Source organism: Pleurodeles waltl, chromosome 8 (genome assembly GCF_031143425.1).
Source record: "Pleurodeles waltl isolate 20211129_DDA chromosome 8, aPleWal1.hap1.20221129, whole genome shotgun sequence".
Taxonomy (NCBI): domain Eukaryota; kingdom Metazoa; phylum Chordata; class Amphibia; order Caudata; family Salamandridae; genus Pleurodeles; species Pleurodeles waltl.
Window position 1 is genome coordinate 735,783,945 of NC_090447.1, and position 24,152 is coordinate 735,808,096.

The window sequence follows — 24,152 nt, forward strand, 5'->3', positions numbered from 1 at the left end:
GGAGGATGTAGTCCGTAGAGGCGAGTGCGTGGGTGCTGGCAAGGTCAGGGATGGAGTCGCTGAAAGGTGCCCATGGTCCGGGGGGTCTGTAGACGAGCGTTCCGCTGAGGGTGGTGTTGGGGTCGGTGTGTATTCGGAAGTGCAGATGTTCAGTGGTCTTGAGGGTGTCGTCCGTGTGGGTGTAGACCTTGAGGGTGGACTTGTGGGCGATGGCTAATCCTCCTCTGATTCCGTTGGTGCGATCCCTGCGGGTGATCTTGTAGCCCTCCGGGATGGCTATGGCGAGGTCGGGCACTGAGGAGTTGTTCCAACAGGTTTCGGTAAGGAAGGCTACGTCCAGGGCGGCGGTCTCGAGCAAGTCTCAGAGCTCGATGGCGTGCTTGCGTGCGGAGTGGGTGTTAGTGAGTATGCAGTGGAGGTGGTTGGTTCTGGTCTTTGGAGGTTTGCTGGTTCTGTCGCAGGTGAATCTGCAGGTGTGGCAGGAGAAGGGTCCGTGGGTGTTCCTTGGTGAGGACTAGAAGCATGCTTCGGTGCGGCCAGGGTTGAGGGCGTTGAGGTCGCTGGCAGTGTAGCGGCGTCTGGAGGTGCGGGGGTTCTGTGGACCAGGGGGGGTGGCGCTGGGCGCGGTCCAGACGCGGACGGGCGCAGAGGGGCGCAGACGGGCTTGCCTCTGGCGCGCCTCCTCCGGCGCGCCAGTGACCGCCATTAAGAAGGGGGGGAGGGAGGGAGGAGCAGCTGTGAGGCGTGAACGAATGGGGCTCGAGGGGGGTGAGGCCGCAGGGACGCAGCGGCGGGAAAAGGAGACGGCTCGGGGGAGCCGAGGCGCTGGGGGGGGGGGGCAAAGGGTCACACAGAGCGGCAGAAAAGAGAAAAAAAACAGGTGCAACAAGAATGAGGCAAAAGACAAGGTAAACACAGCAATTACAGTCCTACAAAAGTTAGGCGCTTACCACTAGACACCAGGGATGACCAGCAGGAAGCAGTGAGGGCGGGGAGGGGGGACACGGGGACAGCTGGGTGTCGCTGTACGCGTGGGGAGTTATCTAGTGGCCACAAAGGTCAAAGGTCACTCTCCGTAGCGCGCAGCGACTGCCATTAAGAAGGGGAGGAGGGAGGGAGGAGCAGCTGGGAGGCGGGAGGCGTGAACAAATAGGGGCTCGAGGGGGGCGGGCCGCAGAGACGCAGTGGCGGGAAAAGGAGACGGCTCGGGGGAGCCGAGGCGCTGGGGGGGGCGCAAGCGGTCACACAGAGCAGCAGAAAAGAGAAAAAAACAGGTGCAACAAGAACGAGGCAAAAGACAAGGTAAACACAGCAATTACAGTCCTACAAAAGTTAGGCGCTTACCACTAGACACCAGGGATGACCAGCAGGAAGCAGCGAGGGCGGGGAGGGGGGACACGGGGACAGCTAGGTGTCGCTGTACGCGTGGGGAGTGATCTAGTGGCCACAAAGGTCACCATTCCTAAAATCGCCCTCTACCTGATGCATACAGTGTAAGGAATGCAACCAAACACGTGCACAAACTACTACATTACCTCATTACATTTTAATCTAATGTTAAGACAGTTTAAAAAAGATACACTTTCTTTAGGAGCAGAAATCGCAATGGATCTAAAACACAAATAGAATGGTACTCTGATCAGTCTGGACAGCATTGCAGTGTGTTTTATGCACATATGTTTTGCCACACCTAAACTGTAGTTATCTCACCAAGTGAACACAGCAAATACAGTTGCGTGGTGCATGTTTGTTGACATACAGCTGATGCCAGAGACCACTTAAAATTGATGGGATAAGGGGTGTAGCCAATGTTCTGCTGATTGACTGGTCCACGAAATATCCAGTAACTCTAGCCTTGTGGCTGACGTAACCATTAGCAAATCACCCAAACTGTTTCTGGTTTCGTTTATGATAGACCTAGTACTTGGGATAATTGTCTAACTAGGTAGGGATGGTATTTGGGCAACAAGTTGCGTCCAAAACGTGTTTCCTTTTTATTTTTTAATATGCTTTAAGGGCCCCTGGGCAACAAACAGAAGCCGTTTCAATGGCGTGAGGGACCCCGTGTACAATTTAGGCTTGAACTTTACTTGCCATTCCTTTTTACAATTGCACTGTTAATGCTTTTTTCAGTTGTCAAAGCCCACCAAAAAACAGCTTCTGTGCTGCTCAGGCGTAAAACGCAATATTATCCTAGACAGACGACACTTAAATGACCAACCTCACACTCCTGTTGTTGTGAGGAGAAAATGTTCACAATTCATGTTTTATTCACAGAATATATTTCACCTTTTTCTAAACTATTATAGATATGAATGAACAACAAATTTAAGAAAAGCAAATAACGCCACAATAGTTCAATGAAGTGAGATGGTGGGGCATGAACCTGATTTTCAGGGAGAAACGCCCTTTAATCATAACATTGTGTTAAATACATGAGAAAATGTGAAATATAAAATGGCTCCACGGATCGGTCTAAGACTTACGAAGCTGTTACCCTCCAGTAAAAAGTCTGCTAAACTAGATTAAGATATTTGTATTTAAAAAGGAGGGAGGTAATATGACGAACATTTTTGTCTGTTGTGTTCACTACTTAGGTGAACAACGTATTCATATTACAAAAATATTTTGTAACATGCTCTAAACCACAGTGCTTTAACCAACTAAAAAAACTAATGTACAATGTAAATGCATGTTTCAACCTGAAAAGGCGATGGTGTTTCTTGCGTCATCAGATCGCCAGAGTAGTTGTCTCTACAAGAAAGCAAAAGCAAATGTTTGTGACCTTCCTTCCTGGCACATCCCTGGAAACGACATGTGTTTCTAGCAACAACTGTTACAGATAACAAACAAGGAAACGGTAGCATTGATAGCTGGGCCTTTCCTATAAAACCAGTGGGCACGAATGTGACAGAATGTCGTTGTGCTTCCAGGCAGCGTTGTCCAGATCCACCGGGCCGGCGTTAATTGTCACGTCCATGCAGCCGCTGTAAAAGGCATTCACCGGGGTGGCCGAAACGGCAATGTCTGGAGAAAAAAAACACCAGATGCCACAATAAATAGTGAGTATTTAATTTAATTTTCTATTCCCTTCACTAAACCCTACAAGCACACACAATCCAGCCCCATGTGTGATATATTAAGGGGAGCTTTGCGTGGTCCGCGTGCAGTGCTGTTTCAATGATACAAGCTATGATGTAAATCATTAAAATATCTGTCACAGACTGAAAATTAGTTTATTACCGAAACCTCTAACAGTGTTCAGAGAAAGCCCAATGGCAAAACCATATGTTTAAACGTTACAAGAAACCCATACATTGTTAGGAGTGCTTTCGACAGAGGTCTCAAGTTCACCAGGCCAGGTCCTGCTTTTATGAGACAAACAGGACAACAAGGCTTAGAATGCAAAGGACAAATCTGCACTAGATGACCTACTCACGCATGGAGCTCGGGAAATTGAGAGCTCTGTACTGAGCTCACTTTGACTGGGTGCACCTGGGGTAGAACGTAATTGTAAATGGGTGTACTTGAGGTTGGGTTCACTGGATGTTGGAGTGCTTTTGGATGGGTGGGCCTGGAGTTGTAAACACTCAGTTTAAGGTGCATTTGGTGTGTGTTTTTGCCACGGAGTGTGCTTAGGTTTTGGTGCACATAGGGTAGTGTGCACTTGGAGCTATGTGCACTTGAGGTTAAATTTACATGGGTGGGTGCATCTCAGGTAGAATAGGTCTGTGTATTTATTTACATACCGCTGACCTAACTAGAGTCCAACAGAACGCACAGCATTAACGGGTCGTGAGTTGAAAGATGATATAAGATTGTGTGAAGTTTGGGTTTAGGCTATCACGCTATTTTGAATTCTACAACTTCATCGCATTTCATATTTTTACTATTGCATTTTATTTCACATATTTTACACTTTTTATGCCCTGGAAATGTGTGACCTACGGAGCTGAGTTCACTACCTGTTGGGTACACTTGGGATGGGCGTTTTTGAGGCTTAGTACGCTTGAGGTAAAGACAATTGATATTTGGATGACTAGATAGGTGTATGCTTGTGGGGACAAGTGTGTGGGCACGACTGTTTGGATGGTGGTTAGGAGTGAAGGTGTATGAACAAATGTTTATGTATATATGTGTGTCCGCAGGTTTTGGACAGGAGCATGGATATGTGGATGGCTTATTGTACTAGTGACTGGTTGTTGGGATGGGTTGATAAACTTCAAGGGACCCCATGCAGGATTTTGAGGGATTTTTTATTTTTTAATGAAAATGCTATGTAATTTGACATTGAAAATACAATATGCAATAATATCCTGCAACTACTGCACCTGCCATATGCATATCTATATATTGTAATGCACGAAGAATAAAATAAATGTAGGTGTAACTGGTTCAATTAAGGTGTATTTATTTTTCCACCTGTATGGGTTGCAATAGTGGAGTGTAAAAAATGGAGTGTTACAGCAGTGTGTTGAGATGTATGTGTGAATGGGTGTGTCGGTGTGTGAATACGTAAATAGAATGAAGGATAAATGAGTACAGATGGGTTTGGTGTGTGGATAGGAGGGAAGGTGCTTAGCCAAATGTTTGTATGTGTGTATTAGTAAGTGTCCTTTTCTGTAGATGAGAGAATGGGATATAGTAATCAGTGTATGGATCCCTGCTGGTTTCTATCAAATGGTTTGTTGTGTGTGGAAGTAAGAATGGAGACAAGGACTTGCACATAAACATGTAGACAAATGCATGAGAAAGTGGATACCTGTATGCCTATGTCTAGGTGTGTGCTCTGGTATTAGGAGTGTTTCTGAGCAGATGTGTGGAGAGGTAGTTTGACCACGAACTTGAAGGTGAGTAACCCGATTTGTAATCAATTAACACTTTCTTTCGATCCGCTACAGTACCAACTTGTTGGAAAAAGGCCAGACTGATTCCGCCTTAAAAAAAAAAAAAAAAAAACTTCAGATGATAGGTCTCTGCTGGCTAACTTCAGGCTGATTTCCTAATTACCGGCTGCATATAAGATGTTGGAGAGACTCATTGATGGGCAGCTATTCACATACTTGGAGCAAGGGGAGCTACTGCACTATTCACAGTCTGGATTCTGATCACGTCATAATACTGAATCAGCGCTAGTGGAGGTGATAGATTCCATCAAGTTGATACTTGATTAGGCGAAACAGACTGCGTTGATACTACTTGAGCTATCCACAGCCTTTGACACAGTGTCTCATCCCATCCTCCTCCAGCGACTGGAAGACATCAGAGTCTGAGGTTCCACTCTAACAGGCCAAGCAGCCTAATGGCGCCTTTTCTATTCGGACTGAAAAGAGATTATGTTTGGAGTCTCAAAAGGCTCAGCATTGAGTCCTACCCTTTTCAACATTTATATCACTCCCTTGGCTTCCTTAGTTGTAGTCCGGATAATGTCATATGTTGATGACACGCAGCTCTTTCTATGGAGAAAGATTCTCCTGAGGCACCTAGGATGTTTAAGAACGGTCTAGAAACCATCTTTCAATGGATGTGGGCCAGCAATCTTAAATGTAATGCTGGAAAAATGGAAATTTGGAAATTTTGTCTGGTTCCTTCCCTTACTGGGATTCTGAGTGCTGGCCTGGAAGTGCTGCTTTACCAGGTCCGCCGACCACTGTAGCTCGTACGTTGGGTGTGAAGATCAACTGCCAGCTAATCTTGAGCTCTCAGGTTGCAGCAGTAGGTGGTTCTTGTTTTGGGCTTTTTAATATCAGTGTAGAAGTGTACTCACTTTCTCCCTCTCCAGGCGCAAAAAACAGAGGTACATGCACTTATAACTTCACAACAAGTTTACGCTACTGCGCTATATCTGAGTCCTCCTACTTATTTGCTGAAGAGGTTGCAGGTTGTTCAGAATGCTGCTGCCAGGATGTTACTAGAGGTGCTGAGGCAGGCAGTGATTTATCCTTACCTGAAGGAGCTGCACTGGCTTCCCATCAGGGAGAGGATTCAGTTTAAAACATCAGTCTTGGCTCACAGAGCTTTTAATCGTATGGGACGGCGATATCTTTCAGTCAGACTCACTCTTTATCTTCCAGCTAGAACGCTCTACTTTTTGAGGCTGGATTGCTTTGAGTGCCAAGATTCAAGCATAAAAAGTGGATAGACTCATTCTTTTTCTATCTCAAGGTGCACACTTAGAATCTTCTTCCACTTTATTAGCAGGAAATGAGGAATGAAAACCGCTTTATATGATCCTAAAACCTGGATATTTGACTGGGCTTTCTGAGAGAGATTGATAGAGTGCTTGGGTTTGGGTGAATACTGTCCACTAGCACCAGGACACTACTGGAGTGGCTGTGCGCTTTACAAGTGCATGACTGATTATTTGATTGATAGGTGTACCTGAGAATGGATGTTTATTGGATTGTATCGCAGCATGTGTATACCCTTAATGCACACTGATGGTGACTGGCTAATTGGTATCCCCTCCGAAAGAATAGCTGAACGAGTTTGGGTTTGTAGTGTGGCCTTTGTGGGAAGAATTGGATGTAGTGCATATGGTGCAAAGAATTGCTCCAAGCAGGTTGCTGAAAACATGTGCCTCTTCTTAAGTATGAGTTGGTGCAACAATGTGTGACACAAGGTGGTGGTGTACGACCTGGTACATACAATTTTCTTTGGTGTGGCCTGACTCAGGAATATAATGTGAGTGAAAATAGCCATTTTTTGTACTCTCCAAAATGAGAAAGAGGTCATGTCTATTTGAGATTTTACGAAAGAAGGGATGATCATCAGTAGAGTCAATATAGTATTGAGTGGTCCAGTGTGGTCATAGGTACAGAGTTTATATTGAAGGAAATGTGGTCCAGTGCTGTGGATGGCTCTCTGTGCAATGCAAATACATTTAAAGGTGAAATGTCTACCAAGAGGCAGCCAAGGTAAGGCTAAGAAGGCTGGTGAGTAGTAGTTCCACGCATATTGTATATGGAAACCAAGCATGTACCTTCTTGGATCACTGGAGCTTGTGAAGTAGACAGAGAGATACCGGATGTAAGGACATTTGGCTTAGCCAAGGTGCAAAAGCATTAAGGCAATGGTGGCTTGTACTCTCTGAGGGATTCCTCTGTGAGAGAAGATGGCACAAATAGAATGCATGATGTAGAATTTTCTTTTTATTCCTTGATGTACTTGCACCACAAGGGAGAATTGCAGCCATGATCCACTTCAGACGGCCTGACTTGGGTGGAGAGGGTTAGCGGTTGATCAAGACCCTGTGGTGAAATTAGTAAAAGGGAGATACGTCTTGTAGTTTGTACAAGTGTCTCAGATTTTGACATGTTTAGTATTAACTGGTGGATTCACATTTATTGGTTGATAGCTTGGAAGTACTGGCCCAGGGCACAGAAATCTAGCCCACGCAGTACTCTGATGGGTCTTTATGATTTGCAAGTCATCAGCATAGTTGTATCCTGTGACATTAAAAGAGTTAAAGCGTTCCAGAGTAGAACTGTTGTGCACATTAAAAAGGAGTGGGATGATGGTGGAACCCCTACTGTCTCTCTCAGTGGAGGAGAAAGGCATTGAAGAGAAGGGAGAAAGGGAATTAAGGAGGAATCTCACCATGAGGTGGGGCAATCCTATGCTGAACAGTATCCTATACTCCTATGTTGTCAAGCCTCTAGAGCAATGTAGAGTAATACCTACTCAAGGCAAAGGGGAGTTGTAGTAGAAGAGCAGAGATTCAATTTGTCAACTATAGAAACAAGGCAGGGTCCTTTCCATGACAAAGACAGAATTCAATTGTTCTCATCTATGAATGCTGCAAAGTCACCAGTAGGCCCTTTTCACTGAGTGTGCATATGAGTAGGACATTTATGGGATTTATAGTTAAAAAAAAGTCTTTCAGTTGGCAGCCTTATTTCTTTAAAATAGGTTTACTGTTGGAAGTTGTTAAAGACTTTTGGATATACACCCACTGCCTTGATGGTAGTTCGGACTGGCAACTGTGCTATTTAGAAAAATGTTACTGAATATGTGTGCTGAAAACCTCAATATGGTTGGTGGGACCATTAGAAGAAAGGATAATTACTTGGAGATGTTCTGGTTTTTGCCTGGAGAAAGGAATCATAGCAGATGTGGGTTTGATCAACTCTTCCCCTTTGATTTTTGATTGAACGCAGTGGAGCTCCGCTTGCAGGACAACTGTAAATATTTTTCCAAACTCCTAGCAGCAGGTAGTAGTCTTAAATCTACCCTGGAACCTAAACTGGACTCCCTGATAGTTGATGTTGCGTTCTTGAGAGAAGATCATAAGAAGCTAAAAGACAGGGTGCAGGATACAGAAAAGGAACTGGCTCCCATTTGCCCTATTGTAACGGACCATCAACTACAGATTGAGGCACTATGTAAAGAAGTGGCACTTTTGAGAGCCAGGGCAGATGATTTTGAAGGCCGCTCATGTCGGAACAACATCAGGGTGGTGGGCCTTCCCGAGTGGAGGGGGGGCAGAAAGTCAGAGTATGGACTTGTATCTTGAAACGTGGCTGACAGAGTAGGTTCTGGGAGGGAAGGTCTCCAGTTCTTTTCGGTCATCGGGGCACATAGAATGCCTGGTCGCCCCCCTGCACCGGGAGTGCCACTAAGGTAGTGGTCACAAGACTCTTCAATTTCAGAGATCAGGAAAATATTCTGCAACTAGATTGGGCCAAAGGTCTCTGGACAATGAAAAATAGTGCTGTCACCATATTCCCAGACTACATCATGGATGTACACAGATTACGGGTCGCATTTCCCGTTGTTAAACAACATCTTCTCACTTTAGGTATCAAATATGCCCTGTTATTCCCAGCAAAATTGCGAGCCATTTATGGTGCAGAAACACTGTTCTTTGTGACACTCAAGGAAGCATGGTCTTGGCTGGAAACTAGAGAAGAACACCAACAAGCACCCACAACTGAGAATGAGGGAGACTGGCAGATTCAAAAATGCCAACACCACTCTGCCAAGAACAACAGAAGCATCTGTGGAACACCTACCAAGACACAAGCAGTGATGGGCAGAGCAGAGGTATTGGTGGCGGTGGAATAATCCTCCCTCTCTGGTCATGAAGGCTGAGATTCTGAAGGCAATGGTGGGACTCTTCAAGACAATGGGCCAGCGGTTGAGATCCCAAAGAAGCTGAGGGGGGCCTGCAGGTCACTCTAATGACTGTGGGCCTATTCCAGTCTACTTGAGTGTTACAGATGTTTCTTCCTTTTATCTGTCTGCTTTAATGCATGTGGGGTGGTGGGAGGTGAGGTTAATTGAAGGATACCTGGAGTTTCATGCCACTTTTCTAATATGAGGGTAGATTTCTCTACTGTTACATCAGTGGAGACCCAGATTATGGGGTTTTGATAGAGATTGATTTGGTTCACCCCATCACTGGTTGGACTTTGTAGTTGTTGCTGGATCACTGACAGCGTTAAGTGGCTGTGACCGCTTGAGAGTACGGCCGGGGTGCGGGGTTAATTGGAGATTGCTAACACTGATTTATGATTTGTTTTTCTGGTTATGCCTGCTTGGTCTCCCTGCTGCCACACCTGCTTCCTGACTGGGCTTCCAGGGACGGACTACACCATATTGACATGGAATGTGAGGGGTAAAGGCACCTATAGCAAATGTCATTGGATCTATTCCTAGCTACAGCTGCATTATATTCACTCTGCTTATCTCAAGGAGACCCATTTAATTGCGGGGGAACTCATTAGGCCACAGAAACACTGGATGGGCATGGTACTGGGTACCACTTACTTGGCTTACAATGGGTGTGGGGGGGGTCTTACTGTGGGTGGCCCCTGAGGTACCATTTATTCTTCCTAGAGCATGGCTTAGTAGACCTGGAGGTTATTATATGCCCCAAATGTGGAACAACCCCTATTTTGCAGATTTTTTACACCAGCTTTTTTAGATTCTCCGCTCTCGCCATTGTTATGGATGGAGCCTTTAATTGTGTTCCAGACCTTGCGCTAGACAGATCCACTCCCCCGGTTCAGGGGGAACACTCTCACCCCAACACCAAGCAGCTACACCAATGGGCTCATACTATGCAGATAAATGATGTCTGGCAATTCTTATTTCCACCCCACTGTGAGTATTTGTATTAATCTCCTATACATGTACTCCACACGCTAATAGGCCTAATTTATGGTAGTAGGGCATTGTTGTCCAACTGTAAGAGGGCAGAGTATATGAGTAGAACATTGTCTGACCACTGCCTGCTGCTGGTGACCTTTCAATAGGAGAGACCTCATCCGGTGATTCCTACTTGGCAGGCGCTGGCAAATATGCCCTTCCAAACTCATATGGGTGATCGATTGATCGATATTTTGCAAAGAATGAGGGCACTGCCATAGACAAAGGAAATTAATGGGACGCATTTAAAGTAGTATTGTGAGGGGCGTCTATGTCTACACAGTTTGGTATGAGAGGAGGACTTCAAAAGGAGACATTTGATACAGAGGGGTGGCTGCGGAATGCTGAATTGGCCTGGGTAACAGACCCAGATGGGATCTGCATATTGGAGAGCTACGATCCGACCATGAGGAGGCCTCCAAACATTTATTTTCTTTTGATTATAGAGAGTACACTAAATGTCAACATGTCCTGGGAGAAAAAAATTGGTAGCTTATTGGCATGGCTGCTGGATTCAGCACACCCCTAGAATGTTATGGGTGCCATTCGCAGACCCAGGGGGACTGTAGAGAACTCCCAATTGACCATTAATAAGGAATTTGAAACCTATTATAGGGCACTTTATGAAGCACCTCAGGGCGTACACCCGGATGCGATTACCTCGTAAGTACGCCCCCTTGACATGGCTCCTATTGATCCACTGCTGAGGCAGGAATTGGATACTTGAGGAAGTCAAACTGGCCATCAAGCAAATAGCTAGGGGTAAAACTCACAGTACTGATGAGCTATCAATAGAGTTCTAAACCACATTCCAAGCCTCCCTCTCCCCACAACTTTTGAAGGTATATAGAAAAGTTAGGGGCCAAGTTAGTTATCAGACAGAATGCATGAAGCCTTGATAACAATACTTCTGAAGCCCAGAAGAGATCCACTTGAGGCGGCATTATATCAACCCCTTTAATTACTTAACCTTGACTATAAGGTGCTGAGTAAGGTCATGGCGAACAGATTTACTCCCATGATACATACTGTAACCCACTTGGATCTGAATGGGTTTATACCGGGCAAAAACAAGTTTCTGAACCTTCATTGGTTATTCAGTGTTATGGAATGGGTATGTCAGACTGATAGGCAGGGGTGGGTGGCCTCACTAGACATTGAAACCCTGGGTGGACTTATTTACAAGCAGTACTATTGAAGTTAGTGTTGGGTCCAGAGTTCTGCAAGTGAGTACGGGTCCTTTATGAGTGCCATGTTCCTAGGGTATATACCAGCAGGTTCATTTTGGATTGTTCCACTATTGCACATGACACCAGGCAGGGTTGCCCTCTGTTTACCTTGCTGGTTGCTCAGGCCATGGAACCATTGGCCTGTGTGCTACAGGAGCAAACACTTATCTGGGGATACTCAGTGGGAGACCATCCTAACATAGCTTCCATGTATGCTGATCATACCTTGATTTATCTACTGGCAGAACCCACAATTCTATCAGATGTCATGACAGCTTTAGAGGTTTTTGGCTGCATCTCTGGGCTGTGGACAAATTGGGGAAATTCATGTTTATTTCCCTTGTTAGGGACGCCTGAACCCATATGCCACTCCAAGGGGACAATCCCTTACCATGGAAGTATGACACTTTCAAATATTTGGGAGTCCAAATATATCACTCTGAACGTGATCTTGTATAGGGGGGCCTGGGGGAGGTCTTGACCTTGATTCGACAGTTGTTGCCTTTTTGGACACAGCTACCCTTATCACCTATGGAAAGTGTCTATTGCCAAAATGTTAGTCCTTCCAGGACTCCTTTATTTCCTTGCAACACTCCAGATAATATTAAAGAAGCCATTCTTTCTAGAATAACAGCGCCTGCTGGCATCAGTGATTTGGGCTTGTAGGCACAGAGTTAAAATGGACACTTTATATGTTGCACTGGAGGATGGAGGGCTGGGTGCTCCCAATTATGAGCTTTATTATGCTGTGGCTCAACTTCAGTGGCCGCTTTCATGGTTGCTAGACACATCCAACCCAGAGAGGGCACTGCTGGGTTTTGACTTCGGGGACACTATAATTTTGGAATGTTTTTTGGATGTCCCCTCGTACCATACTATCCCTAGCGCTTTACTGAAAGTGGCAACAAGGTGTTGAAAAAAATACACTGCAGTAAAAGAGCAACACCTTATGCATCTGGTCTCCAACTTTGGGCATCCCCACATTGCAGATGGTTGAGAGAGGTTAATTAAGTAGATGTTTGGACCACAGCTGGATACAAGACTTGGGAAGGCAAAATAGTGGAGGGCAGACTTTCTACCTTTGTGGGACTAAGGTAAGGAGACACCTGAGACTCAGGTCAGACTTTCCTGTACTCTGCGTTAGAAGGGGTGGCAGGGAAATTATGGAATTTAACTGGAAATCCTGCACAGGGAGTTAAAATTAATGATAACGTTAACGGGGTCAGGGCGTGCTATTTCATATATTTATGGTGCCATGCGGGGCGATATGCAGGTATCAGCCTCCTGGCTCTTAAAGGTTGGTGAGAGGAGACACTATCAGTGGACCTACAGGATACCACATGGCAGAGGTGTTTGGGGTCTATCAGAACACTTACATGAAATGCACAATTTAGGCTTACACAATTTAATAATTTACACCATACGTACCTCTCCCCTGACAAAATAGGAACAATTTGCCCATATGCCAGGACAGCATGCCCCAGATTCCAGCGGGCTGACACAGATATTTTTTCATATGGTGTGGCTTTGCCCTTTAAAAGCAGACATCTGGCAAATAGTACCCTCCTCTATATCATATGTCACTGCCTCATTTTTGCCAAATGACCTTGTGTTCTGCCTTCTACACCCTCGGGTGGTACCGAAACACTTAAGGAGGGTCCAGGGTCTAGCACTTGTATAAGCAAAAAAGACGTATTACCATGACCTGGAAGGCAAAGATGGCCCCTCTACTTCTCACATGGCAAAAAGATGTGGTCCATTGGGCATCTGCAGAACTGTCAGTGTGGGTGGGTGCCACAGCCCGGGATGGGAGGTGTAACCTTATAGAACAGTGGAATTATTTTTGACTAGATTAAATTCTATACTTACTCCTCGTGAGCAGACTGATGAGGCCCAGCCATGATATACAGCATTGTTGCCCCTTGAGTGCTGTGGCCTGCCACTGGAGCAATATAGATTTGGCTCGCTTGGAAATGGGAGGGAGGACGGGAGATTTTGGTCCTTGTTTTAATCTCATTCTCTCTCATGATTCTGATGCTCACTGTTACCATGGGATTGTGTTTCCCTTTTCATTTCTATATGGACGGATTACTGCACAGGGCATCTGGCCAGACTTGCCCACACGACAGTACTGCAATATCTTGATAGAAACTGTATGTTACAAGTAAAGTTAATAAAAACATATGAAAAAAGTATCAGTTCGAGGGCTGGATCTTGGAGGACTTATGCGTGTAGTCTTTTGATGAGAATGGGGTGTGACAGTGTTGAATGTAACTGAAAGGTCCAGCAGTATGAATGCAGTGGTTTCTCAGTCCAGAAGGGTGCGGATCTCACCTGTGGCAATGATGAATGCTGTCTTCATACTGTGGTTGCTTCAAAAGCTGGATTGGGAGTAGTCGAGAAGGTTGTGGAGTTCTAGGTGGTTGGGGAGTTGCTGGTTGATTACCTTCTCTATCACATTAGCTGGGTATGGTAGTAGGGAGAAGGGGTGGAAGATGTGCAGTTCGTTGGGATCTGCTGATGGTTTCTTGAGGAGCGCCATGACTGCAGCATGCTCTCAGCCCTCAGGGAATGTTGCGGACTAGATGGAGGAGTTGATGATGTGAGTGAGGAATTTGCTGATCACAGGTCCTCCTAGGTTGTAAATGTGATGTGGACAAGGGTCTGTGGGGACTTAGAGTAGACAGTTTTAATGATAGAAGTGATGTCTTCCACTGTGAATGTTCTCCAGTTGGTTAGGTGTTCGAGTGAGTAGTCAATGTGCAGCTTGCTGATGATGCTCTCAGGGTTCAGTTATTTTTCAAAGGTATTATAGATCTTATCAATATTGCTGTTGAAGTACTTTTAGAGGATGGGTCAGGGTTCCTGAGAAAAGGTGATGGAGTTGACTGAGGCTTCTTGGGTGGTGAACTCCTTGATGATGGCAAAATATCTTTGCTGTTGTTGGAGCTTGTTTGATTCAGTTTGTGGGGGGAATCTACTCTTGGTATCTCTCAGGACATGGTGGTAGTGCCTGAGGGCAACCTTGTAGGTTGCTGTGGTATCAGCGTCGTGGTTGGCTCTCCACTTCCTTTCCAGCTGTTTGTAGTATCTTTTGGAGTCCTTCCGTGTACCTGGAGGCATATAACTTTGTTGGTTCTGCAGTATTTGTGGGATTCAAAGGATGCCAGAGCATCAGCAAGGTTAAAGAGCCACTGGTTGAAGTTAGTTTCCATTAATCTGTTACAGTTCCAGCTGGGTTAGATGGTGTTGATGGGAGCTTTGGTTTGTGGGGTGGAGATTTTGAAATGGATTATGTAGTGGTTGGTTCATGTGAGTGGTGTGGCAGAGTGGTAGCAGATGCTGTTGCCAGAGGCAAAGATGGCATCTAACATGGGTCCTGCATTGTGTGTGGGGTGTGACTAGCTGGGAAAGTCCAATTTTGTGTAGACTCTCAAGAAGGTCAGTGGAGCAGTGGCCGGAGGGGTATTCCAGGTGGAAATTTAAATTGCAGCGATGTAGGAAGTCCTTGGAGTTGATGGTTGGGGAGGCAATGAAGTCTGAGATGAGGTTGCTGAAGTTGCCTTGTAGACCGGGTGGTCAGGTAAACCAGGGTGCCCTTCAGGGTGGGGCTGTTGTTTGTTTGTAGGTTGAAATGTAGGTGTTCCAAGAAAGAGGAGTCCAGATCTGTGGTAGATGTGTATTTGAGGGTGTCTTTATAAATGATGCTGAGTCTTCCTCTGGGTTTGTGGAGGCAGTCCTGACATACAGTTTTGTATCGTAATGAGACAGCCACAGCAACATCTGGAGATGAGGAATGGTTCATCCAGGTTTTCGCTAGGCCGAGGTCCGGTGTGCTGTTACTGGGGAGGTCCCAAATTTTGATAATGTGTTTTTTGAGTGAGCAGGTGTTGAGAAGCATGCATGTGAGTGTTCAATCAAAGTCGGGCATACTGTTTGTGAGGTGAGGCTAAGAGAGGGTGACTTGGGAGTCGGAGTATGGTGAGTGTGTGATAGTGAGTTGCTACAGGTAAAGTGACACTGCGAGCAAGAGGAAGGTCCTACTCTGCTGTAAGGCACAGTGCAACAGCAGTGAAATGACAGGCTGTGTGCGATGAGGAAGTGGAGGGACACTGCACTGTAGTAGTTGTGGTGCTGACGCAGTCCAGTTGCGAACTGGTGTATACAGGCTTGCCTTTGGCATGACTTTGGTGTGGCATGATCATGCAGCAGCTGCCATTAGGTAGGTCTTGGGAAGGGGGAGGAGCAATGGTGGGCAGGGTGGGGCTATGGAGAGGCAGGAAGAAGTAGGGGATGAAACAGAAGATGCAGGAGAGCAGGTAAGGAGTGGTGGGAGGAGGAAAGAGCATGGGGTGGGGGATGTGGGGGAGAGATGGAAATGTCAAAAAATTCAGAAAGAAAGACACAGGAGTATGACAAACATATACAAATAAACAGGCACAAAATCAAGAGGCAAGAATGAGAAAGGGGGCACAACAGTAATGACAAAAGAGTGAGAAATAAAGGTATAAACGTAGTGGAATAGAGTACAAACATAATGGCAAGGAGTGAGCAAATGAGGCACAAAACTATGAGAAAACAAGTGAAGAGAAGGAGAAAATGAACAAAAAATGTGAGGAAGAAGATGGAACAGCGGTTTGAGAAATGAGAGGCACTTAAGTGCTAGAGGGTGCAAGAGTGAGGCAGAGAGACCAGGAGAGCATGCAAGAGGCCGTAGGAAAGTGAGGAGAGAGGTGGCATCAAGGAGAGCGAAACAGGGTCTTGAGGTGCAATGCTGAGTCCAAAAGGGCCTTAAACTGGTTGGAGGACCACTCCCAGTTAAGTGAGTGGGGAGGCCGAGGTCTAGCACCTGCTCCCCACACCAAAGGTTATGCTTTCTGTAGTAATTCAAGTAGATTACTTCAAAATGTTGTTTCCTTTATTTCTCACAAGATAATGACAAGTAGGTAACCCCCAGCTTAGACCTCAAAGACAACTGACCTAATTGGAACATTACTTCACTTTCCATTTCATAACCATAATCCCATTTTATATTCCAATACATCTCAACACATCTCCCTCTTTCAGCATGTACATATATGAACATTATCTACTGAAACGATTTGAAAAAACATTTACATCAACAATAACTTTTATACATTTATGATAGTAAAGGAAACACTTATCTGATATCTATCATCTAATCTATATGTTATTTGCACAGAGGTTGGAGTCTGTAGTGATGCTTAATACTCTTCTGGCTCTTTGACCTTACATAAACTTCCAAAACTCCATCCCTTCCCGTTGTGCAAAGTAGCCACTGATCGCTTCACTTTTATTATCTCATGTGATTGGGAGAACTTGCTTTTTGCTTTTATTCGCATTTCCTGCTTTCTTTATGACCACCCAATCTCCACACTTCAAATCCATATTTTTCACACCTTTCCGATTATCATATTTTTCCTAGCAAGCTCTCAGTAAATCAGCCACTCATTTTCATACTTTCGCGATCCACCTATACCTGGTTCTTCTTTTGTAAACACATAAGGGATTCCTTGTAACTGGCTCCCTTGCTTTGGGGGCTATGAATGGAGATATTCCACTCATGGAATGAGGTGTCACTCTGAGGGCCTAAATCATTTTATCCAACTCATTCTTCCACAAGTAACTTGATTCTCTACTTCTTGCTTGAGTGAAACATCTTCTACTGGCAACCTTGACAAACAATCAGCCACCATATTTTTCCTGCCTTTCACATATTCTATTCTAAAATTAAAATCCAGAACAGACATTAACTACCTTTTTATTCGGGGACTTACTCGGCCCTCCCACCCCAGACCACACTTAAAGTTGTGCAATAGTAATATCTGAAATAATTAATGACTGTTCAACACGATAATGACTCTTTCTCTATAGTCGAATATGATTCCTCTGCTGCTTGTAGTCATTGAGATGCCAAACCAATTAATGTTTCTTCCCCATTCACCCTCTGAGATAATACTGCCCCAAGACCCATGCTGCTGGCATCGGTTGTAACAATAGTTTTCTAAGTGATATCAAAATGACCTAATGCAGAACAATAGATCTCTGGATGTTATTAAATGCATTCTCACATTATACTCTCCATTCAAATATGTTCCCTTTTTTCAAGAGCATCCTCATAGGTTCCACCACATCAGCAAAATTAGATATACATTTCGAACAATACTCTGCAAGACCTAGAAAAGAATTTAATTGTTCCTTGTTCGTGGATTGAGGGGCATCCTCAATGGCTTTTACAATACTTCTTTTTGGCCTTACACTAGTTCCAGATACTTCAGGACCCAAATAATTGAGCTGTTACTTCCACAGCTGACATTTTTCTCTCTGTATTGTTTATCCATGTTTTTCAATTGTTTTTAAAACTTCCTTCAACAACTTATCATAATCTGCCAATGACTCACCGACCTCCATAATGCTGTCTTGAAAAGACAGTACTGTGTGCATACCTTCAAAGATCTTTTGCATTACCTTCTTCATTATCCTCTGGAAAACAGTGAATGCCAATGCCAAACCAAATGGCATCCTACAATATCGGTATGCTCCTAAAGGAGGTTTACGCTCTTGATTCCAGTTGAAAGTTACTTGATGGTAGGCTGCCCACATATCCAGAACACTAAACAATTTACCCTTACCCATCAGACATTTCCATGATATTAGGTAGAGGTTGCCTGTCCATCCATATGTTCTAGTTAAGATCCCTCAAGTCAATGCAGACTCAGATTGTATTCTCTTCTTTAGGAGCCACTACGATGGAGGTGAGCCATTCTGACAATTTAAATAGGCTTGATTATTTTTTCTTTAAGCAGCCTGTCCAATTCTTGCTGAAGAGGTTCTCTCATCAGGAATGATTTGGATCTTACTTTATGTACAGTAGTGTAGGAAAGTCCTCCTTTTTGCCCTGGTCACCCCAAAACGTTTTGGACAGGTACTGGTGGTTACTGACTCTTGGCTGTGCCCTATGTACTGCTTACCAGTGCAAGGGCCAGTGTTCAGTGTAAAGTGGATATGCAAATTACGCTAATTATAATTGGCAACATTAACCTACCTATAAGTCCCTAGTATATGGTAGGGCATATAGGTTTAGGGACCCCAGCAAAGGTAGTGCCCCCATAGGTGCACTGCTGAGGTGCCCAGTGTCATTTTAGAGGCAGGCCTGCCTTGCTGGCCGCTTTTAAATTAAAGTTACATGCAAATTCGACTTTGGAATTAAAAGTAGTTCCAAAGTCTTAAACTACCTTAGTTTTACATATAAGTCACCCCTAAGGTGTGCCCTATGTGCCCTTAGGGCTGGGTGCCATGTAACTATAAGCAGTGACCTTATAAAAATAGTTTTATAAACCCTGGTGAAGTAAAACAGCCAAATTTGTTTTCCCTCAGTGTAGTGAATGGCCTTCATAGGCTAGAAGGGGGAGACTTTGTTTTAATTTTAAAAGTCGCCTTATGTAACAGATACCACAGGTTTGGTATCAAATTAATTGTTATAATAAATCCCATAAATTGTTCAGGTAAGGAGTTTTAAACTTTACCTGAAAAGTTGCCAACTTCAGCCCTGCAGTGTTTTTGCTGCTTTGCTCGGATTGGCCAGTCTCTAGCAGCCTGGCCAGGCAGGGATTGACATTTGGAGCAACTCAGCAACACTCTCACATCCTGCAAACCCAGACAATTAGGTGCCCCCTTGATTAGATTAGGAGAGGGCAGGAGAGGGGGGTGTTTATGATTTTTAGCCACAGCAGTGGGTGGGCTCAGCCAGATGTAACCTCCAAAAATAATTTTCAGTCATGATGGATTTTTGAGGAATGTTGCTCCTGCCCCTGACTGGAGAACCAGGACCCCCCTGTTTTTCACCCAGAAGAAAGGATAAAACTGGCAGACCTGCACCCACACCTCAGATCCCTATCAGATTCTAACCAGGAAGAACTACAGAAGAAGAAGGACTGCCCTGCTGGACCTCTGACCTGCACCTGGAACTGCACTCTGGAGGACTGCACCAGATGCACACTTTGGCTTCACCACAAGAAGGGCTTTGCCTGGCTTCAAATGGTTCAAGGAGGGACTCCCTGTTTGCTACAGGTGAAAATTTGCTAACCAGAGTCCCCTGCACCAAGTCCTGAAGAAACCAACTTACTGACCACTGCCCAGTGGCCAATAAGGAGTTTGCACCAGGTGCATTCTGGGAGTTGTAGTTCACACCATCAAGGAGCATCTCAGAGCTTCTGGAACCTTGAGGTGAGCTGTGGACATCAAAAGATCCTTAAAGGAACATCTGGAAGAAGATCCATAAGTTTGGAGAACTTTTGGAAAAAAACTCTATAAAGGGACCGACCCGCTGCTGCAACTCTAGCGGGCTTGCTTCAACCACGACCCGGCCTGACTTCCAGGTTCGTCCCGGTGAAGAAAATGTCAGAAAAAGTGACTACGTCCGAACGTAGGAAATTGACCGGGACCTCCCAGGCAGTGTATCCGAAGAGGGCTCCAAGGATGTTGGATCAAGATTCAGGTTTGCCCTGGTCGAAGGATTTTCACCTCGAAAAAACGACTAAGTCTGAAAGTAAAAATCTTCACTGAGGGCTCCCGCAACGCGAATCTGAGGAAGAGTTCCAGGAGGTCGGATTTGACTGGCGACTTGGTCCCACTGAAGAAAATCTCCAGAAAAATGACTAAGTCCAAATGTAAACTTTTGACCGAGGCCTCCTGCGGGCTGTAGCCGAGCCGGGCTCCATCGCGGTCGGCCTTAAACTTTGACTTTGCCCGGTCGAGGTGCGACCAGATGACCAGATTGGCGCTTTTTGTTTCTATGCACTATAAAGCTTTAATTTAAAAAAAAAAAATATCTCCAGTTCCCCTTTTCTAATTTTATTCGTTTTGGAGTCATTTTAAAGCTACAAATATTTCCTATTTTTATGAATTTGGATTTTCAAACTGTTTCCTGTGTTTTATTTAATTACTGTTTTGTGATTTTTGAATGCTTTACCCTTTGCCACCTAAGTTAAGCCTTGTCGCTCGTTGCCAACATACCAAGGGTTGAGCTAGGTTTAATTTACTGAGACCTAACTGGACCTAAGTGGAGGTTAGTGGCCTATTGCTAAGTGTAGGTACTTACCTGCCCTTACCAATAACTCGTTTTCCCACAAGTAGGTACAGAACTCTTTTTTAGTATTATGATTAAACAGTTTTAATAAACCCAATTTACCTGTAAAGAAGTGGGAACATTTCTGCATTAATTTCTCACCCCCCTCGAGGTCCGCATTGCATCCTTCTATTCGGTTTACATTCACTGGGTCTACTATCATCACTGGTTCTTTGGGTTTGGGACCAATATTTATATTCACATCCTTTTGGTGACACCATCCCAAAAGATCAGAGCCTTCACTAGTTATGTACACCCTTCCATTCCCTTTGAACATTACATCATGCATTTCATCCCTATTATATTTATTCCTTTCCTTACGTAGCCTAAAGCCTTCATGTCTGCTTGTGCAGGTCTTTAACCTCTCCTCTCAATACATTTTCATAAGTGTCCTTGGCGATTAAGGTGAAAAACCTCCAGAGTCAGCCAACACTCTGAACTTTACATTCCTCAATGTAATATCACAATGCGGTTTCTCCAATTTTTCTCTGAACTCTCCTTTATGTCCCTATCTGCTACACCACCCTTTCTATCTTATGTGGCCTCTCCTACTTCATTTACAGTAAGTATGATTGCTTGTGCATCATTACTCTGATCATCCACTTTCTTCTCACTAGCACCTTGCACTTTCCCTTTAGATCTACAAACTTTAGCTAAATGTTCTTGTTTCCTGCAGGATCTACAAATCACATTCCCTGCCCCACATGCAGTACTTAAACTGATGTGTCCTGGACACCCACACCTATAGCATACAATATGCTTCAGTTTATCAGTGCTGTTATTGCCGAAATACCCATATTTCATTGGATTCTTCATTCTGTTGTTTTTCTATTACATCCATACAGCAGTATGTTCCATACTTCTTGTAATTTGAATGTGTTCCTCTAAACTGGGATTCTTATATAATAACTTTTTCTTTCACCTTTTTATTATTTGTGCATCTTACACTTTGGTCTCGTATCAGAGAACCTGTCAAATTTTGGAAATGATAGGAAACAGCCAACCCCCTCTGAGTGGCCACATAACTCATTATGTCCCCATCCAGACACCATACTCAACAAAAGAATTTATACAACATTGACTTTGGGAGTGAAATGTTTTTCTATCTGGAGGGACGTATCATGCACAATAGTGGCCTGTCTGCCACTATACCCAATGATATCTCAGGGAAATCATTGTAAATCCTTCTTCCTTCTATGCCAATATGATTTAAGACACCTGCTTGCCTCCTTACTGTTCGGTCCATACTTGACCCCCCAATGGCTAGCATCTATGTAAAAAAATGTTTTGCAGCTCTTTCAGGGGAAGATTGGTTCTCCTGGCGTTGGCAAGAATCTGAGAGGTGCTCCCATTTCTTGTTCAGCCATACCTGCAACTGAACCTTAAATTAACAGAATAAAATAATATACTTAAATAATGAATCAATACAATTATTTAAAACAACTAATTAAATTATTTACTTACAAACAACATCCTAAATTGTATTTTCTTTAAATATTTATTATTGTGAATACCATCTCTCATACTCTCTCTTTTACTGTTATTCTTTTATTCCACAGTCCCTTCTCTGTTTCACAGTTCTTTAAGTCACTCAATGCTTGCCATCCGCCCACCCTTGAGATATTTATTTTATTATTATTATTATTATGATTATCATTCACTTCACACTATTTGCCAAAACTAACAAGCAACATACGTCTCATTTTGTTCAGTAATAGGCACATGCGCGTCTTTACTCGGGCTCCCATCAGGTGCAAACCCGGAGGCAGAAATAGCCACGTGCTTTCAGAAAGAAGCTTCTGCAGGTAAGGCACGCACAAGAATGGAGACTTCAGCGCAAGGCAACAGGCGCCGGTAAGTTAACTTTTCACCTAATGTTGAGGCTCAGGGAAACTCTCAGAGCAGCACGCGCAGACCGGTAATTAAGTATTAAACATAAAATTCCCCAAATCACTGGCTCATTATTAATTTAAGGCGATAAAGCAATTTACTGCTGATGCTACTTCCAATACTAATCCCAGTTCCAACTACGGACACACACACACACTCTCTCACGGGAGACGTCTCATCTACAGTATTTGAATCCTTTATACCTTGCCCACAAAAGTTCGAAAGGCAACTTACATTGGCTGCTTTCCTTGTTCACATTTGCCCTTTTTGCCTTTTTTTTCCTTTCCCACTTCAGTCCTTATTTTTCTTGATACCTTCGTAAACAGTACCTTTCACCCATATGCTGTCTGCTCCCTGTGCCCATATTCCTCGTGGCCAAAAATATGTAGTAATTCACATAGATTCCTTCGAAAAGTCGAATTCTCTATTTCTCACAAGAAGAAGACAAGTAGTCAACCCACAGCTTAGACCTCAAAGACAACTGACCTCAGTGGAACATTCCTTCACTTTCCATTTCATAAGCATCATCCCATTCTATAATCAGTACATCTCCACACTTTTATGTTTCTAATATTTAGCAATTTTATATAGTTTCTATGATGAGCAAGTATGTTTGTGATCCAAAACGAGTAGTTATATACGTCGTTTTGCCTTCTTTATAGTATCTATATATATTCTGGAATATTGTTCAAGAAAAAGATTGTAAGTATGATTCTTCATTTCCTTACAGTAGCTCTCCAGGATTCTGGTTTTGTTTTGTGTTTTTTTTAAATTTTATTTATTTCATACCAACTTCCACAAAAGTAAAAATATTAACAGCTCAAGTTATACAGAAAACATAATTCATAAAACAGCATACCACATGGTCCAAATAAACTCAACATCTTAAAAACGGTGGTCTATAACAAATGTTAACAGTGTCAGTCCTATGCAATAAGGTGAGTGCATCAGCTAAAGTGCATATATTTTGCCTGTTAAATAATGGAAACACGTAGCGCCTTCAAGGGACTACCAAACCTTAACACAATCTGTACATGCAACAAGTCTTGTACCAGACAACTGCATGATTTATCCCTATTATAGCTTTTCCATATATTTTCACCTAATGAGTGGCCCAGAGCTTTAAACTTAACATAAAACCTCCTGAGGTCTATTTCCAAACTTGCTGCTAAAAACAACTGCAGTAGAACAGGTGACACTCTGTGGCTAAGAGGAGTTAGGTGCCTTATATATTTATACAATGATTCAAATCTTGATTGTAACAACAGATGTAACAATTTTCTTCAATAATACTATTAGTTGAGCACATTTAACGTATTATCATGGAGTTAAACTCCTGTGTTACATTCAACAAGTTTCTCCATTTTACTAAACATACAGAGAACATCTAAATCAGATGACAGGTCCTGAACAATCAAACTAAGTACTGTAATCGTTGTTGGGTGCACCGAAGTGCTTATGAACAGCGTAGAATTTAAGCATAGCAGCTAAAGGCAACAACCCTCAACTCCATTCTAAATGACTCTCCAGACCTCCATAATCGACCAATATTTTTTTCAGGGCATGTTAGTTGTTTTACTTTTGATTATTTCAATACACATAAAATGATAATCTATATTTCTGTAACATACACCTTCTTAAGATATCATATTTCTCCAACCCATGCTAATGAGACATAGGAAATTCAATCCTACATGAATTGCCTTGGCTATGTGACGTTCTAAGTCTAGTGA

At 43.7% G+C, this 24,152-nt stretch overlaps 1 protein-coding gene across 1 annotated transcript in view; it reads right to left on the reverse strand.

Annotated features, from left to right (window-relative positions):
* Positions 1 to 2,366: 2,366 nt before the first annotated feature.
* The window catches only part of PROS1 (protein S), a 377,349-nt gene continuing 355,563 nt past the window's right edge, over positions 2,367 to 24,152 (reverse strand). Inside the window, exon 15 of the mRNA XM_069204917.1 lies at positions 2,367 to 3,027. Coding sequence (XP_069061018.1) covers positions 2,885 to 3,027 — 143 coding nt within the window. The 3' untranslated portion in view covers positions 2,367 to 2,884. The remainder of the gene's footprint in view (positions 3,028 to 24,152) is intronic.